At 42.6% G+C, this 12,709-nt stretch overlaps 7 protein-coding genes across 7 annotated transcripts; 4 read left to right on the top strand and 3 right to left on the bottom strand.

Moving 5' to 3' along the window:
- Positions 1 to 123: 123 nt before the first annotated feature.
- On the top strand, positions 124 to 840 carry METBIDRAFT_45184 (uncharacterized protein; the record flags this gene model as incomplete). Its single annotated transcript, XM_018857888.1, has 1 exon — positions 124 to 840. The coding sequence occupies one exon, from the start codon at positions 124 to 126 to the stop codon at positions 838 to 840; it is 717 nt and encodes a 238-aa protein (XP_018710644.1).
- METBIDRAFT_13133 (uncharacterized protein) lies at positions 837 to 2,012 on the bottom strand (the record flags this gene model as incomplete). Its single annotated transcript, XM_018854310.1, has 1 exon — positions 837 to 2,012. The coding sequence occupies one exon, from the start codon at positions 2,010 to 2,012 to the stop codon at positions 837 to 839; it is 1,176 nt and encodes a 391-aa protein (XP_018710645.1).
- A 766-nt stretch (positions 2,013 to 2,778) lies between these two features.
- Positions 2,779 to 4,572, top strand: METBIDRAFT_44587 (uncharacterized protein; the record flags this gene model as incomplete). The annotated part of the gene is made up of 2 exons (XM_018857812.1): positions 2,779 to 3,856; positions 3,932 to 4,572. The coding sequence occupies 2 exons, from the start codon at positions 2,779 to 2,781 to the stop codon at positions 4,570 to 4,572; spliced, it is 1,719 nt and encodes a 572-aa protein (XP_018710646.1).
- A 332-nt stretch (positions 4,573 to 4,904) lies between these two features.
- On the bottom strand, positions 4,905 to 7,073 carry MTO1 (tRNA modification protein). The gene has a single exon (XM_018856212.1). The coding sequence runs from the start codon at positions 7,031 to 7,033 to the stop codon at positions 4,976 to 4,978; it is 2,058 nt and encodes a 685-aa protein (XP_018710647.1). The 5' UTR covers positions 7,034 to 7,073; the 3' UTR covers positions 4,905 to 4,975.
- Positions 7,074 to 7,201: 128 nt separating this feature from the next.
- METBIDRAFT_44837 (uncharacterized protein) lies at positions 7,202 to 8,047 on the top strand (the record flags this gene model as incomplete). Its single annotated transcript, XM_018857844.1, has 1 exon — positions 7,202 to 8,047. The coding sequence occupies one exon, from the start codon at positions 7,202 to 7,204 to the stop codon at positions 8,045 to 8,047; it is 846 nt and encodes a 281-aa protein (XP_018710648.1).
- Positions 7,883 to 11,102, bottom strand: METBIDRAFT_33073 (uncharacterized protein). Its single transcript, XM_018856213.1, has one exon. It carries the CDS (start codon positions 10,946 to 10,948, stop codon positions 8,087 to 8,089), a length of 2,862 nt encoding a protein of 953 aa, XP_018710649.1. The 5' UTR covers positions 10,949 to 11,102; the 3' UTR covers positions 7,883 to 8,086.
- A 320-nt stretch (positions 11,103 to 11,422) lies between these two features.
- ZCF4 (Zcf4p) lies at positions 11,423 to 12,432 on the top strand. The gene has a single exon (XM_018856214.1). It carries the CDS (start codon positions 11,466 to 11,468, stop codon positions 11,973 to 11,975), a length of 510 nt encoding a protein of 169 aa, XP_018710650.1. The 5' UTR covers positions 11,423 to 11,465; the 3' UTR covers positions 11,976 to 12,432.
- Positions 12,433 to 12,709: the final 277 nt, after the last annotated feature.

Here is a 12,709-nt window from a genome sequence, read left to right on the forward strand (position 1 = left end):
GGACTGATTTCCAAGGAAACTATCGCGCATCGATTGAGATCGTCAGTGCCATGAATAAATGGTATAACGAACATCCTCTCTTCGAATGACTAAGCTCAATAACACCAGCACCATATCGACTCGATGATACAATCTGTATTTAGCATCCCTGCTCTTGACCAGCCGGTTACGTGTAAACTATGCGGCATGTCCTATCGAAGATCTTCCGAATCAGATCAGGCTCTGCATAAGAAGTATCACTTCACATTCATTCATGGCCCATCATTCGATGTGACATGCCACGCGCCGCTTGAAACATCAAGGCTACTATTTGATAAGAAATCTGTCGAGTGCAAGATATATGTAGTACAGAGAGACCTACCGAAAATGATACGGAAAGCAGAAAGCGTACTTCAGATGGTGAATCGAGAATTGAATGCCCCACCAGAAAATCCTGCCTGGAAATCAAGAAGGACATGCGCTTTTGAAGGCAAAGCATTCATGGTTGTTATAGAGAAACGAGTAGTTGGTCTTTGTGCTACCGAACCGATTACTAATATCGAAAGTCAGACACGTTGGATGGTGCATAGAACGCAGGAGATTGTTCCACAGCAGATTAATCAAAACTCTAAATTGGGCATCTCAAGAATATGGGTCGCTCCTCATTGGCGGAGAAGAGGACTCGGTGTCATGATGCTTAATGCTGTCATGAAATACCTGGAATACGGGATAACTTTAAAGAAGAAAGACCTAGCTTTCAGCCAACCAAGCTATTCAGGTGGATTGCTCGCAAAGACATTCTGTGGGGTCAAGCATAAAAGTGGCGAGATTCTCGTTCCCATATACTTGGAGGATGCCTAGTCTGTGAACACAGATTTTTCACCCAACACATTGATACCTCTTTCGAAGTAGTTGTATAGGAGAGCGGTAATGGAGCCATGGAGAGCAATTTTGATTCCTCTAGGAAATCCACCGGCGTAGAGCAGCAAAAACCCTCTGCGAGCCACTAATTTGTAAGCGGTCGAAAGCGAGTCCTTGTACAATAACTTTCCGTTTTTCAGCTGGATATGGGACTTCACCACATCTAGCGGTTGTGTCAAGGCCACTGATGCACAGGCAGAGACAACATAAAGGAGCGACTGCTGGGCTTTCCCAATATGAAGAGAAAACCACATTGGCTCTGGAGACTTCCCATGGGGATCTAAGAGCTGGCGAGTGGCGCTGTAGGTGGAAAACCATGCTGCTCCTGAGCCGACTTGGCGCACAAATGTGATCATTGTACCGGCAGTAAACGCATGCAATCCTTCCAAAGCATACATTTGACGAACAGTCTTGAGCATCGTTAAAGCAGGGGTTTTGTTGAATTCAAGTTTGAGAGCATCAATAGCGTTCAGCAGATGATGATTGATGTGATGTGGTTTAAACTGTGTCGGTTTACCGTAAGAGGGCGACAGAAACTTCGACATGGGCCTTCCAGATCTAAGCTGGGAAAGCACCTCGCTCGTGTAGTAAGCGTGAGGAGATACATATTGTTTTGCTATGTTGGGAAGCTTGACACGCTTCTCGAAAGAGAGACCGGTTATGTCGGTCGAAGGTTTTGGGTTGCCTCTTTTCTCAGCCTCTAGGAGGTTGTTCTGGATCATGACTGTCTTGATCCTTTCAAAAGGAACTATCCAAATAGTCTCCATGAACCCTGACATGACACCCGCGATGACGACTCTGGGGGCGCTGGTTTTCTTCTTTTCAGACAGGGTGTCAATAGCCATGAAATTAGAAGCCCAGTTGTAGGAGGAGATTCTGGCGAAGTTTTTGATGATGCTTCCAGTGACTAATGCACTGGATCCCGTCATAATTTGCCTTATGCTCGAGAAGTCTTGCGTCACATTGAACTGGGAGCTGGCAGCGGAGTTTGAAAGCTGCAGGTTGACCTTCAAAAAGTCAAGAGGGAAGCTGAGAAAAGCAGTCACCCCAGAGGCGGAGCAGCCTGCAACCAAGGCGGTCAATAAGCTGTCTCCATTGACAGGGGTAGTCATTAGTTGTGTGGGTATAATGTCCAGTCACGTATCCAGGCCTGCGTTGATGATATTGCGCGATCTCAGAGCGCACTGATGGTGCGAGCCCAGGTGGCCTTGAACAGCAAGGATAAGACTCATGATGAATGGGGATAAAATTAAGTCTAATGCTATATGTGAGCATCAATGATATACGAAGAAATAATTCATATTCGTGCGTTTAAGAACCAGTATAGCCCTTTGCACTTTGAAGGGACTGCAATGTGCTGGAATCATGGCTATCTTAGGACGAGAGCATATGGAAGCCAGGATGGGCCAACACTAATTGCAAGAGCCAGGTTCCCCATTGCTCGCAAAACAAAAAGAGATCAGTTCCGGAACGTCCATGGGTACTGATTTCCAAAAATGCAGCTCCACCCCAAAATTCTTCCAATGCTGCTCGGGACGTGCGAGGTGGACGCAATTCTCAGCCCCATCTACAGCGCTCACTTGTTTTCTCAATTGTAAAACGTCATATCCTACTGAAGTGCCCCATGATGGTTCCAGTCACCTCCAAGAGAAAACCGCATGACGCAATATATTTGCACCAACTTGCGTCTTCACAATAGCTCGTCCTTTGACTTGCTTGTTACATCGCTAGCGCACTACGTACCGTGTGTTCCTGCAGATTGACACCGGGACCAAAACATGGCTCACGGGTATGCTGCTTACTCTCATGCACATTCGCTTTATAGGTCTACAACTAAGTACACACAGGTCGGTGAAACCTTAGGAAAACGAAAAAAGAATGCTGCGGCCACTCACCGTACCCACTACACCCCTACGAGGAGTAGTGCGAGTCGACGGGGAATATGCCAATTACTCTGCACCTACCCAAACATGGGTCAACACGGTTCCCCTTCTGCCGCCAGCACTTCCAGAAATCCTGAGTCAAATGTCACTGCGACGAACCAGTGCCATGAGACAAAGAATGACTCCACATCGGCTGACCCAGTCATCCCCAGCGCTGCGCGAGACCTCACGAATACGATCGGCCATATCCTCACGAAAGCACACTCCTACGCGTAAAATCAGTGACCACTTAACCATCAGGAGGCGGCGGCGCTCTTCTTCTGGAGTTCCCTATGAGTCAGCGTTTTCAGGAACATTAAATAAAGACTTTTTGAGGCTATTTTCTCGAACGCTTGTCAAGGAAAAGAAACAACTGATCGAAGAGCCCGACGACCAGGTGTACAGAGCTTTGGACAAACAGTACATGATTGCCTCGGTAAGTCCGCAGGGTCCCGTCCGAGACTTTGATTTGTCTTTGCCCTTGCCCCTCTCGGATGGTGAAATGGACTCTTGCGAAGAAATCCCATCACCGGTGCACTCACATGAGAAAGATCCCAAAATCATCCCCGAGAATTCGAAGCCGGTCTTCAAGAGTTACCTCGAGCAGATTTTAGAAAGTCGTCTGAAGAAGCCAATGCAGAAATTCGATTTGATGTTTGACAAAGAGTCTTCGGAAGAAGCAGCTCGTCCAGACAAATTGAAGAACATGATCAACACATCCAAATTTATTATTGAAAACACTTTGTCTGGTCTCCCCGAAGCAAGTTTTGACACGCACCCAATGGAGTCGTTTATGAAACTAGCAGAACCTGTAGCGTTCGGCCTCCTTCACGATGATGCGTCATCCAATGAATCCAGCGAAAAGGAAAACCTGACATCAAACATGGAAGGACCTTTCCGCTCCATTCGACTGCCACAGATAGGTCTTGGAAATAAGACCCCGGAAAGTTATGATATAAAATTTGACAATATTGATCAATTGGATGTACCCAGTTGGGATCCTGTGCCCATTTACAACGATTCTGACACCCTGCGTCGAGAAATAGAAGATAAGCTGAAGGAAGAAAATCAACCAGAACGAGAACTTTTCGACACTGACATTGGTGGAGACTTGAGCATTGCAAATGTTAATGCCTCTGATCCAGATTCTGAGCTGTCACACACAGAGATAGTCCTGGGTCACTATACAGTTGATAACAATGATATAATTACCGATCAACCATCGTTTGACGCTGTAAATTCTGATTTTGCGAGCCATGTGACACCATCACCTCATACTAGTCCTATTCGGATACAAGCCATGAATTCGAGGTCGAATCTGTCCCGAAACTTGAACTTACCCAAAAATTTAGTGAAAGGATTGGTTTCTGTTGCACAGCACCTTCCGCTGAAAGCTTTATCCAGAAGTCCTCCGCGAAAGAAACAGAAGTTACGAAGAGTAAAACCAGATGTAATTAACTTACTATCCCAGAAATCAAATGAATTCTTACTGCACGTGATGCAAGATTTGACGGATTATGCAGTTCACAGAAGCTCTGATCAAATTAATATATCAGATGCTCTTTTGTTTGTGAATCGCATTAATTCACGTCATAAACTTTTAGGAGAAGAGATTGAGTTCCCGAAGTTGGCCCAAAATGTGTTTCCTCTTGAGCTGTTGATGTCCCTAGATAACAGTCTTCAGGAGTCCGTCGAAACTACCTTACGTAAACGGTCGAAAAATCCCGAAAATCTGACGCCCAAAGAGTGATTTATGTATGAAGAATGGGTGACAGTTTTTTTTTTTGTTAGATTCATCTGATTAAGGGGCAAAACGCTATGAATAATATATATAAATACCTTTAAACAGCTCTCAGATACGTACCAAGTGTCTTAGCTCGGCCGGTGTCCTTCTGTTAGTCACGGCCTGGACGGTCCTCATGGCCCATATCTGTTTACGTATTGGATATTACGCCATCGACTCCCAGGATAGGTCTCCTGTAGTAGTCGCTTCAACTCAGATGGTTGTAGCGGACTTCAGGCGCCCACTCTCTGCGACTCGCCACGCCTTCTGGTGTAAACCTTGAAAGTCGTGGTATAATCTTTGAGCATGTGCTAAAATCACGCCGTCGAATATCATATGAATCTATGTACAAATTAAATTTTGATGCGTCTTAATACGAAACAGTTTTTTGCCCTGCTTTCACCAATTTGAACAACTCAAATATGGCAGCAGGTGTAACACCCTGTATCCTCCGTGCCTGGCCAATTGTCTTTGGCTGGATGGTATTAAGTAAATGACAAGCCTCGTGAGAAAGCTTGAGGGTTCCCTCATTAGTGTAGGTAAAGTTGGTAGGAAGAAGTAAATTTTCATCCGCTTCGTAGGCTTTCAACTGAGCTTCTTCTCTCTTAAGCCATGGCTCGTATGAGCTTTCAATATCAATCCTTTCGTTAGTCCAGCGAGACATTGAGTTGTAGGCTTCCGGCAATATTCCTCCCTTCAATTTTCGTACAAAGGGTATGATGTCTTGAAATGTCATATCCTTATATGAGAGGAGCTTCCATCCATCAACAACAGTGGACTTGCTCACTTTATGAGACCCTTTTACAACTGGTTCCCATTTAGCTCCTGATAAGACAATCGACTTCAAATCATTCTTTATTTCGTTAAAGCAAGTCATCTCACTTTGAAACTTGGAATACCTTTCAATGCCAACAACTCCAGCAAGAAAACCTCTTTCAGTCAAGCGTTGGTCGGCATTATCAGCTCTTATAGAGAATCTGAATTCTGAGCGGGAGGTAAACATTCTATAGGGCTCTTCAACACCTTTTGTGATCAAGTCGTCTATGAGTACCCCGATATAGCCGCCAGATCTCTGAATTTCAAAGACTGGCTTTCTCAACTGTGAAAGACCCGCATTTATACCAGCAATGCAACCTTGTGCAGCAGCTTCCTCATATCCAGTAGTTCCGTTAATTTGGCCAGCCAAGTACAACCCATCGACCAACTTTGTCTCCAAAGTACGTTTAAGCTCCCTGGGATCCACATAGTCATACTCAACACCATAGCCAGGCTGATGCATAACAGCATTTTCACAACCTGGCATCATTCTAATCATTTTCTCTTGAATCTCGCTCGGCATGGTGCAAGAAATACCATTTGGATACACAAGATCTGTGTCGAACCCTTCCGGTTCTAACCACACAACATGTGACGTTTTTTGAGGAAACTTGATCACCTTTGACTCTATTGAAGGACAATAACGGGGACCCTTCACGGTTTCGCGTATATGTATAGATTTGTCAAGATTATCGCTGATTATCTTATGAAACTCAGGGGTTGTGCTGGTTTGATGACACTGAACCAACATATCCTCAAGTTCAACTCTTTCATTCATGTAAGACATTGGCTTGGGAGGCAAATCCGAAGGCTGGGGAAGCAATGAGGTGTAGTTTATACTTTTGGACAGAAGCCTTGGCGGAGTGCCTGTCTTTAATCTCCCCAAACGAAAACCAGCGTCATGCAAAGTTTTTGACAATCCAAAGGTTGCATCTTCTCCGAGGCGGCCCGCTGGAAAACACTGAAGGCCAATGTGGATTTCTCCACCCAAAAATGTACCAGTGCATATGACTACTTTTCCACACAGAAGAACAGATCCGTCATCTAGAACTACTCCCTTTACTGTGCCATGAAACCTGCCTTCGAAGTCCTTGGGTAATTGTTGTGAGGGGGAAATAATGATATCCTCTACCAGCGCTTGTAAAACTTGGAGATTTTCATATGCGGATATCACCTTCTGCATTTCTTGCAAATATATCTTCCTGTCAATTTGTGCTCTAGGTCCTTGCACAGCAGCACCTTTTGATGCGTTTAACATCTTAAAATGTATCCCTGCTTTATCAGTGACTTTGGATGAAACGCCATCCAAGGCATCCACCTCACGAAGTAACGTGCCCTTTCCCACGCCACCCATTGAAGGGTTACATGACGCTGTTCCTATTTTACCGATATCTGGAGTGACCAATGTAGTCTTAGTTCCGGATCTTGCAGATCCTGTAGCTGCCTCACATCCAGCGTGGCCAGCACCAACAACAATCACCGGATGGAAGTCTGCTACAGATAATCTATGCTCGAGATCTGCATTTATATATATCTTTCTTCGTGAAAGTACTCTTGCAGGAAACTTTAGGCAAAAAAGTTTCTTCCGCATAAGATTGCACCCAAGCATCATCGATATTATAGCAATCTCTAGGGATTTATATGGGGTTCAGTTTCTGGTTCTGATGTCCGAACCTCATCTCAAGAGTGCGCATAAAGTGCACGATGCAAAGGTGCGGCTTCAGTAGTAAATTTATTTAAACATCCATCTAAAGTAAGAAACGTTCATAATTACTGAAAAATGAGTGTTGATGATCTTGATGATGGCTTGGCTTACCAAGTTGACTTCTCTAATGATGAGGTAGTGCTTTCGGATGACGACAAGCATATGGACTCGTTGAGTGAAGACGAAACTAAATCATCAGAAAACCCTAAGAAGCGGTCGAAGTCAGGATCAAAATTACAAGAGAAAAAGAAAATGAAGATGCAAATGGACATAGATAAAAAGAGAAACTTGTCCAAAGAGGCATCTGCGGATGTCATTGCAGATTCCATTAATGATGGTTTGCGGAGAAAGAATCCAGATCTTTCTGCATTGGAAATGGCAGAGCTATATTTTAAAAAAACAGACTTTAGATCAACTGCTGAGTTTACCGAGGCCAGAAATCTTGACAACTTGCCCAAATTTATACTTCTGAGATTTGACAATATGTTGCCATCGAAAACACCTGGTAAAAAGAACAAAAAGAAGGGCAAAAAAATCGACGGCACTGTGAAGACCTCAGAAACACCTGACGACAGAAAGTTCATTGCGATCATCACCATGTCTGCCATACGTGCATGCGACGTACATCGCTGTCTTCGTGAGATCCCTGGATCATCTTTAAAATTAATTAACAAGAATAAGATTGATGTTGATTTGAAGTTGATTAAAAGCACTTGGGCTCGGGTCTTGTGTTGTACCCCAGGAAGGCTACAGAAAATCTTGAATAACAAGGACCTGGGATTGAAAGCTAGCGAGATCAAGATTGTCATTGCGGACAACTCATATTTGGATCAAAAAATGCAAAACGTTTTCAATATCAGCGAAACGACAGAAACCTTAAAACAATTGACCGAGAGTGGCTCCAAGATCTATTTATACTGAGTTTCAAACTTTCAAATAATCTATAGACTAAAGGTAAATCTAATTGATCAGAAGCGGGAGATGTATGTCTCTGCACGACTTGTAAAATTCATTCATTCCTCGGATGATGATATCCAATGTGGAATTCTCAATCTGATTCTCGCTCAGCGAATTGATTTGTTCCACGATCTTTTGGACTACATCCATTTGTGACGTCAAAGGCACTTCAGTTACAAAGCAAATCACGAAAGCCGCATTGGCCATCAATTGCCTGGACTGACTTGTCAGTAGCTTCCTATCCAATGTCAAATTTGGATTTTGACCATGTGAGAGAACGCTAGAATTTGGCAACTCTTCAGCATTTGTGGAGTCTTTAAACTCGAAAGGCTCTTCGACATGGGTGTAATCCTCATTATCGGTGGAATCTCGTGCTTCACATGATACCTCATTTGTCTTGTTATCAGTGCCCACATTGCCTCCTTCGGTTTCAAAAAAGTCAATAGTACGAGAGGTTTCAGCACTGATGGGTCTATGTTCCTCAAAGCTCGAAGGGCCCTTGTCTGTCTGTGTCGACTTCAAACCCACACTTTTGGCATTGGCATCTTTGAGAAGCCAATCTTCGAGGAAATATCTGGTTAACCAAGCATTCTTAACGTTAACAAAAATGGGCTTGTTCTTCTCGTGCAGAAAAATTTCGAATAGTTCACTTGAATTTAAGAAGTCGGAGGCTAGGATGGTAGATGAAAGTTTCTCGAAAGTCGAGTTGACTATAATATGAGGCCATAAAGGCACTGTGCCACTTCCTGCTGCTGAGTCTAGGGCTGACAAATGAGTGAACAGATCAATCACAGTCTGATTCTCGGGCGACAAATTTTGTGCGGACAAACCATCGAAAAGCCTCTCAAAGAAATAGTGAAGCGCACCGTCGATTTTGGAATCAATAGTCTCATCATTGTGTAAATCATTGTTTGTTCTCAACAAATGAATAAGATAAAGCATGAAATGAAACTTGCTTACCCTTGAAGTATCTATGGGGTGATTTAATGGATGTATAATATCATCCAATAATTGGTTTAAATTCAGCTTGAGTGATGCATATCTTTCCTGGGCTACCCCATCAAATCTCAATTTTAATAAATCAGTCGTAAAGTCTCCCCACAGAGTGAAGGGCTTTACATTCGGATGCGACTTGCCGAAAAGCTGATCAATTCTTGATACAAGACTCGTACCTGACGAACGGGTGAGAGCCGATAATATCTTTTGTCTGTTCAACCACTGCTTAAGTTCGGATGTTATCTCAAATCTTCTGAGAGTATTTTCATTGTCTCCCGAAGATAATGAAAAGACTTGCTTGAAATATGTATCGAAATCATCGTCGATGAGGCGTATCATGTCTTTATCAAAAAGTTCTTGTGTAGAGTGTTTATCTTCTGGACATTCATCGAATGATAATTTAACTTTGCCTCGCACATTTTCAATAAAGAACTCATTTTCCTTTGCTGTTGCGTTTTCGAGAAGAGAGACAACAAACTGCAATAAATTGCGGGGTAAGTTTTCTCTCGAGAACGCTTGCACAGAAAAGCAGTTACAATCACTCGATTCGGCATGAACTTCAGCCTTCCGACAAGCAGTTAAGAAGTTATAGAACATACTCAAGGCCGTTTCTGCTTGTTGAAGTGAGTTTTTGGTGTCATGATTTGCCACAATTGTAGTGAACACATCATAGATATAATTCTTAAAAGCCTCGTTTCCACTTTGGGTTGATTCTAAAAAGTCATCTGGAAGCAGCACGTATTTGCTAACATCTAACAAGATTGTTTCTTCCTCAAACCAGTTGTGAAATCCAATAAGGTCATAAGCTTTCCAAGATGTGTTGCGCCGAAAAGTAGATGCAAGATTATTGGGACTTGATTCAAGAAAATACTTCTTGATACAACTATAAGTTGACTCAGTGAATCCGATGATAAAAGAAAAATTGATGTTGCGGGAATTGCAGTGATCGTTTGCAAGATCAATGCTCAATAGTTTTGTCAAAAAATGAAATCGCAAATCGATGATTTTTCTCGCAATTCCCTCTAAAGAACTCAAGTGTGGTTTATTGTTGTTTAGAATGATGTATGCAACAATGTAGTTCAACAATGGTGATGATGAAACCCTAAAGTACTTATTGAGGCCTAGTTCATCATAATTTTCATAGTCTGAATCTTTTTCTTCTTCGTCGTCTCCTTCTTCAATTTGTTCTTGTAAAAAATCGACAATGTCAGATTCCAACCACTGATCAGCGGTGTTCTTAGTAATGTTTGTCCTATCCTTGTCAAAAGAGAACAGCTGTGGAAGCCAGGTAGCAATTTTGGTCTCCAAATAAATCTTGAAATTTTCCTTGTACTGAGCGAAGTTTCGATCGGTATTGACTGTCTTGGAGGAAATCGTTTTGAAAACTGATTCCACTGTAAAGTACACCTTTGCCATATGCACAAGATAGTGTGCTTTCACATGTCCCATTCCCTGTAGTTTCAAATCAAACGATAGTAGCTTGTTGTTCAAAATATTGTTGAAAATGGTCGTTTTTGAGGCAATTCTGGCTGCTTTAGCATTCTCTTCTCTTGACATGCTTTCAAACTTAGAAAATCTATTTCTGCCAAACAGAACATGGCGGGTAGTCTTGTATGAGAGATCTGTGAGCTTGTAATCAATATTTCTGGACATATGGTTCATCTGATCAATATCCTCGGCAATTTGAATCAAATCTCTGTATTTTCTTCCCACCAAAGAATGAAGATCAGCCTTGGCTTTACTTACACTAGCATGATATTCCCTGTGAAGAGGTCTCACTGAGTGAACGGAGTATCTCGTGAATATCTCGTCTATGGAAAGACTTGTAAGTGAGCCATTTTTCTCGGGTATTATGTCTGTCATTCCCATTATTGTGCTGTCAACCCTACATTGGTAGCTCGTTAATGATGAAAGCGTGTAGGCGGTGCCATATATGCAGGACGATCGGACAACATGTGAGTGTTTGTGAATGTAGTAACATCACTAGGATAAAATCGACACCAGTCTTTTCCCCAGTTATCGAACGTTCTTAATGTATTTTTCGCACAGGGATTGATTTGCTTTTAGTTCTGAAAGAAAGAACTAGATTAAAAAGAATTCTTACAGAGTACAAAAACTGCTAATGTTCACATCTTTGATCGAGCAAGCACCCACTTGGTTGTTACATACAAATCAATTGTATCCCACAAGGCCATACATATGTGTATTTGATAGTATGGATTTCTGTGTGTAGTAGAGGGCCTCCTGATGGAACGGCAGCATGTATCAACCCGTGCCCTTCCGTAAGCGCGGTGCGCGATTTCCTAATTAGGAAAGCACTCTAGGCAAGTCAAAAAAAAACTTGTCTTTGTCGGTTTTTCTTCACTGGTGTGATTCTGTTTGAAAGATGGCATCAAGGCCACAGACACGATCGAAGAACGGCTGCTTCACGTGTCGGAGGCGGAAAAAGAAATGCGACGAGTCGTCCTACCCATCCTGCAAGAATTGTATCTCCAACAAACTGGAGTGCAGCTGGCCGGCCCATGTTGTAAATGCACACAAAAGTGAACAAGATGAAGATATATCAACCTCAGATATCGTCTCACCTCAAAAAGCACTGAATCTTTCTGCATCGGGGGAGCTCAAGATGACCAGTCTACCTTGGAATTCACTTGTTCCGGACAAAATCTCGAAGCCAGGAAAGAGAGATAAGAACTATATCTTGCAAAGAATTTCCATGCAACAGGATTGCGTGGAAGAGCAAGACGAGATACCCGATATAATGGACTCAACAAAGTCTGTGGCAAAATTGTACAAATTGACTCCAATTTCGCTGATAAGAGATCGAATTGCCAATCAGTTAGACATCCCTGGAGATGAGATCAAAGAGAATTTCCAGGGCAATACTGATCTGTGATTGCAAAAGCTTTGATCAAGGCCAAACTTCGTAATATGTGGCATTGTTTCGAAATGGTGAAAGTAAAATAAAAACAACAATAAACGGTATGCACATATCGCGCGCACGGTAAATGAACCTCTGCTCAAGCAAAATGTCATGCCTGCTTTGCAGCCCGCGTATGGCGAATAATATTTATTTTTCGGAAAGCTTAATATTTTCAGCTGTTATCCAAGCTTGTCTGGAGGTCTATCAATTTAGCAGATCTGAATTTTGATGTTCAGGATGTTTGGAATCCCGTGTGCTGAAACGGAACCTCAATCGGCACTCTCGCTTCTCAGGGCGTTAGACGTGGATTTTTCAAAAAAAGAATGACATTGAGTGAATGATTGAGAATCAGCTGATCACATTTTTCTCAGTTAATCGAAAAAGGTGGGGTTTCTTCTTTTGTATTTTGGTCTCATAATTGTCTCCCAAGTTTCATGCATTGTAGATAATCCGCTCGCTCATCCCGAGATCGGTTCGAATCTCCGACCGCAGTCAGGCATAGTGACTCAACTAGATTCCGTGCGGAGACTTTCGCTTGATCACGGTCATCAATACCTAGACCTAGAGTTTGAACATCAATTATATCTGTTCTAGAATCCCCTGTCTTTTGTCAAATACGAGATTTTTGACTTTCGAAATATTTAGAAGACTGTTCACAATAATAAATCCCTCTGAGGTGAAAACTTATCTTATATTTTTGGTGAAGA

This window comes from Metschnikowia bicuspidata (genome assembly GCF_001664035.1).
Source record: "Metschnikowia bicuspidata var. bicuspidata NRRL YB-4993 chromosome Unknown METBIscaffold_5, whole genome shotgun sequence".
In the NCBI taxonomy this organism is placed as follows: Eukaryota; Fungi; Ascomycota; class Pichiomycetes; order Serinales; family Metschnikowiaceae; genus Metschnikowia; species Metschnikowia bicuspidata.

What these genes read in the sequence shown, in the direction of transcription:
- MTO1 (XM_018856212.1), bottom strand. Translation starts at nt 7,033, where the DNA reads ATGATGCTTGGGTGCAATCTTATGCGGAAGAAACTTTTTTGCCTAAAG.
- METBIDRAFT_33073 (XM_018856213.1), bottom strand. Translation starts at nt 10,948, where the DNA reads ATGGGAATGACAGACATAATACCCGAGAAAAATGGCTCACTTACAAGT.
- ZCF4 (XM_018856214.1), top strand. Translation starts at nt 11,466, where the DNA reads ATGGCATCAAGGCCACAGACACGATCGAAGAACGGCTGCTTCACGTGT.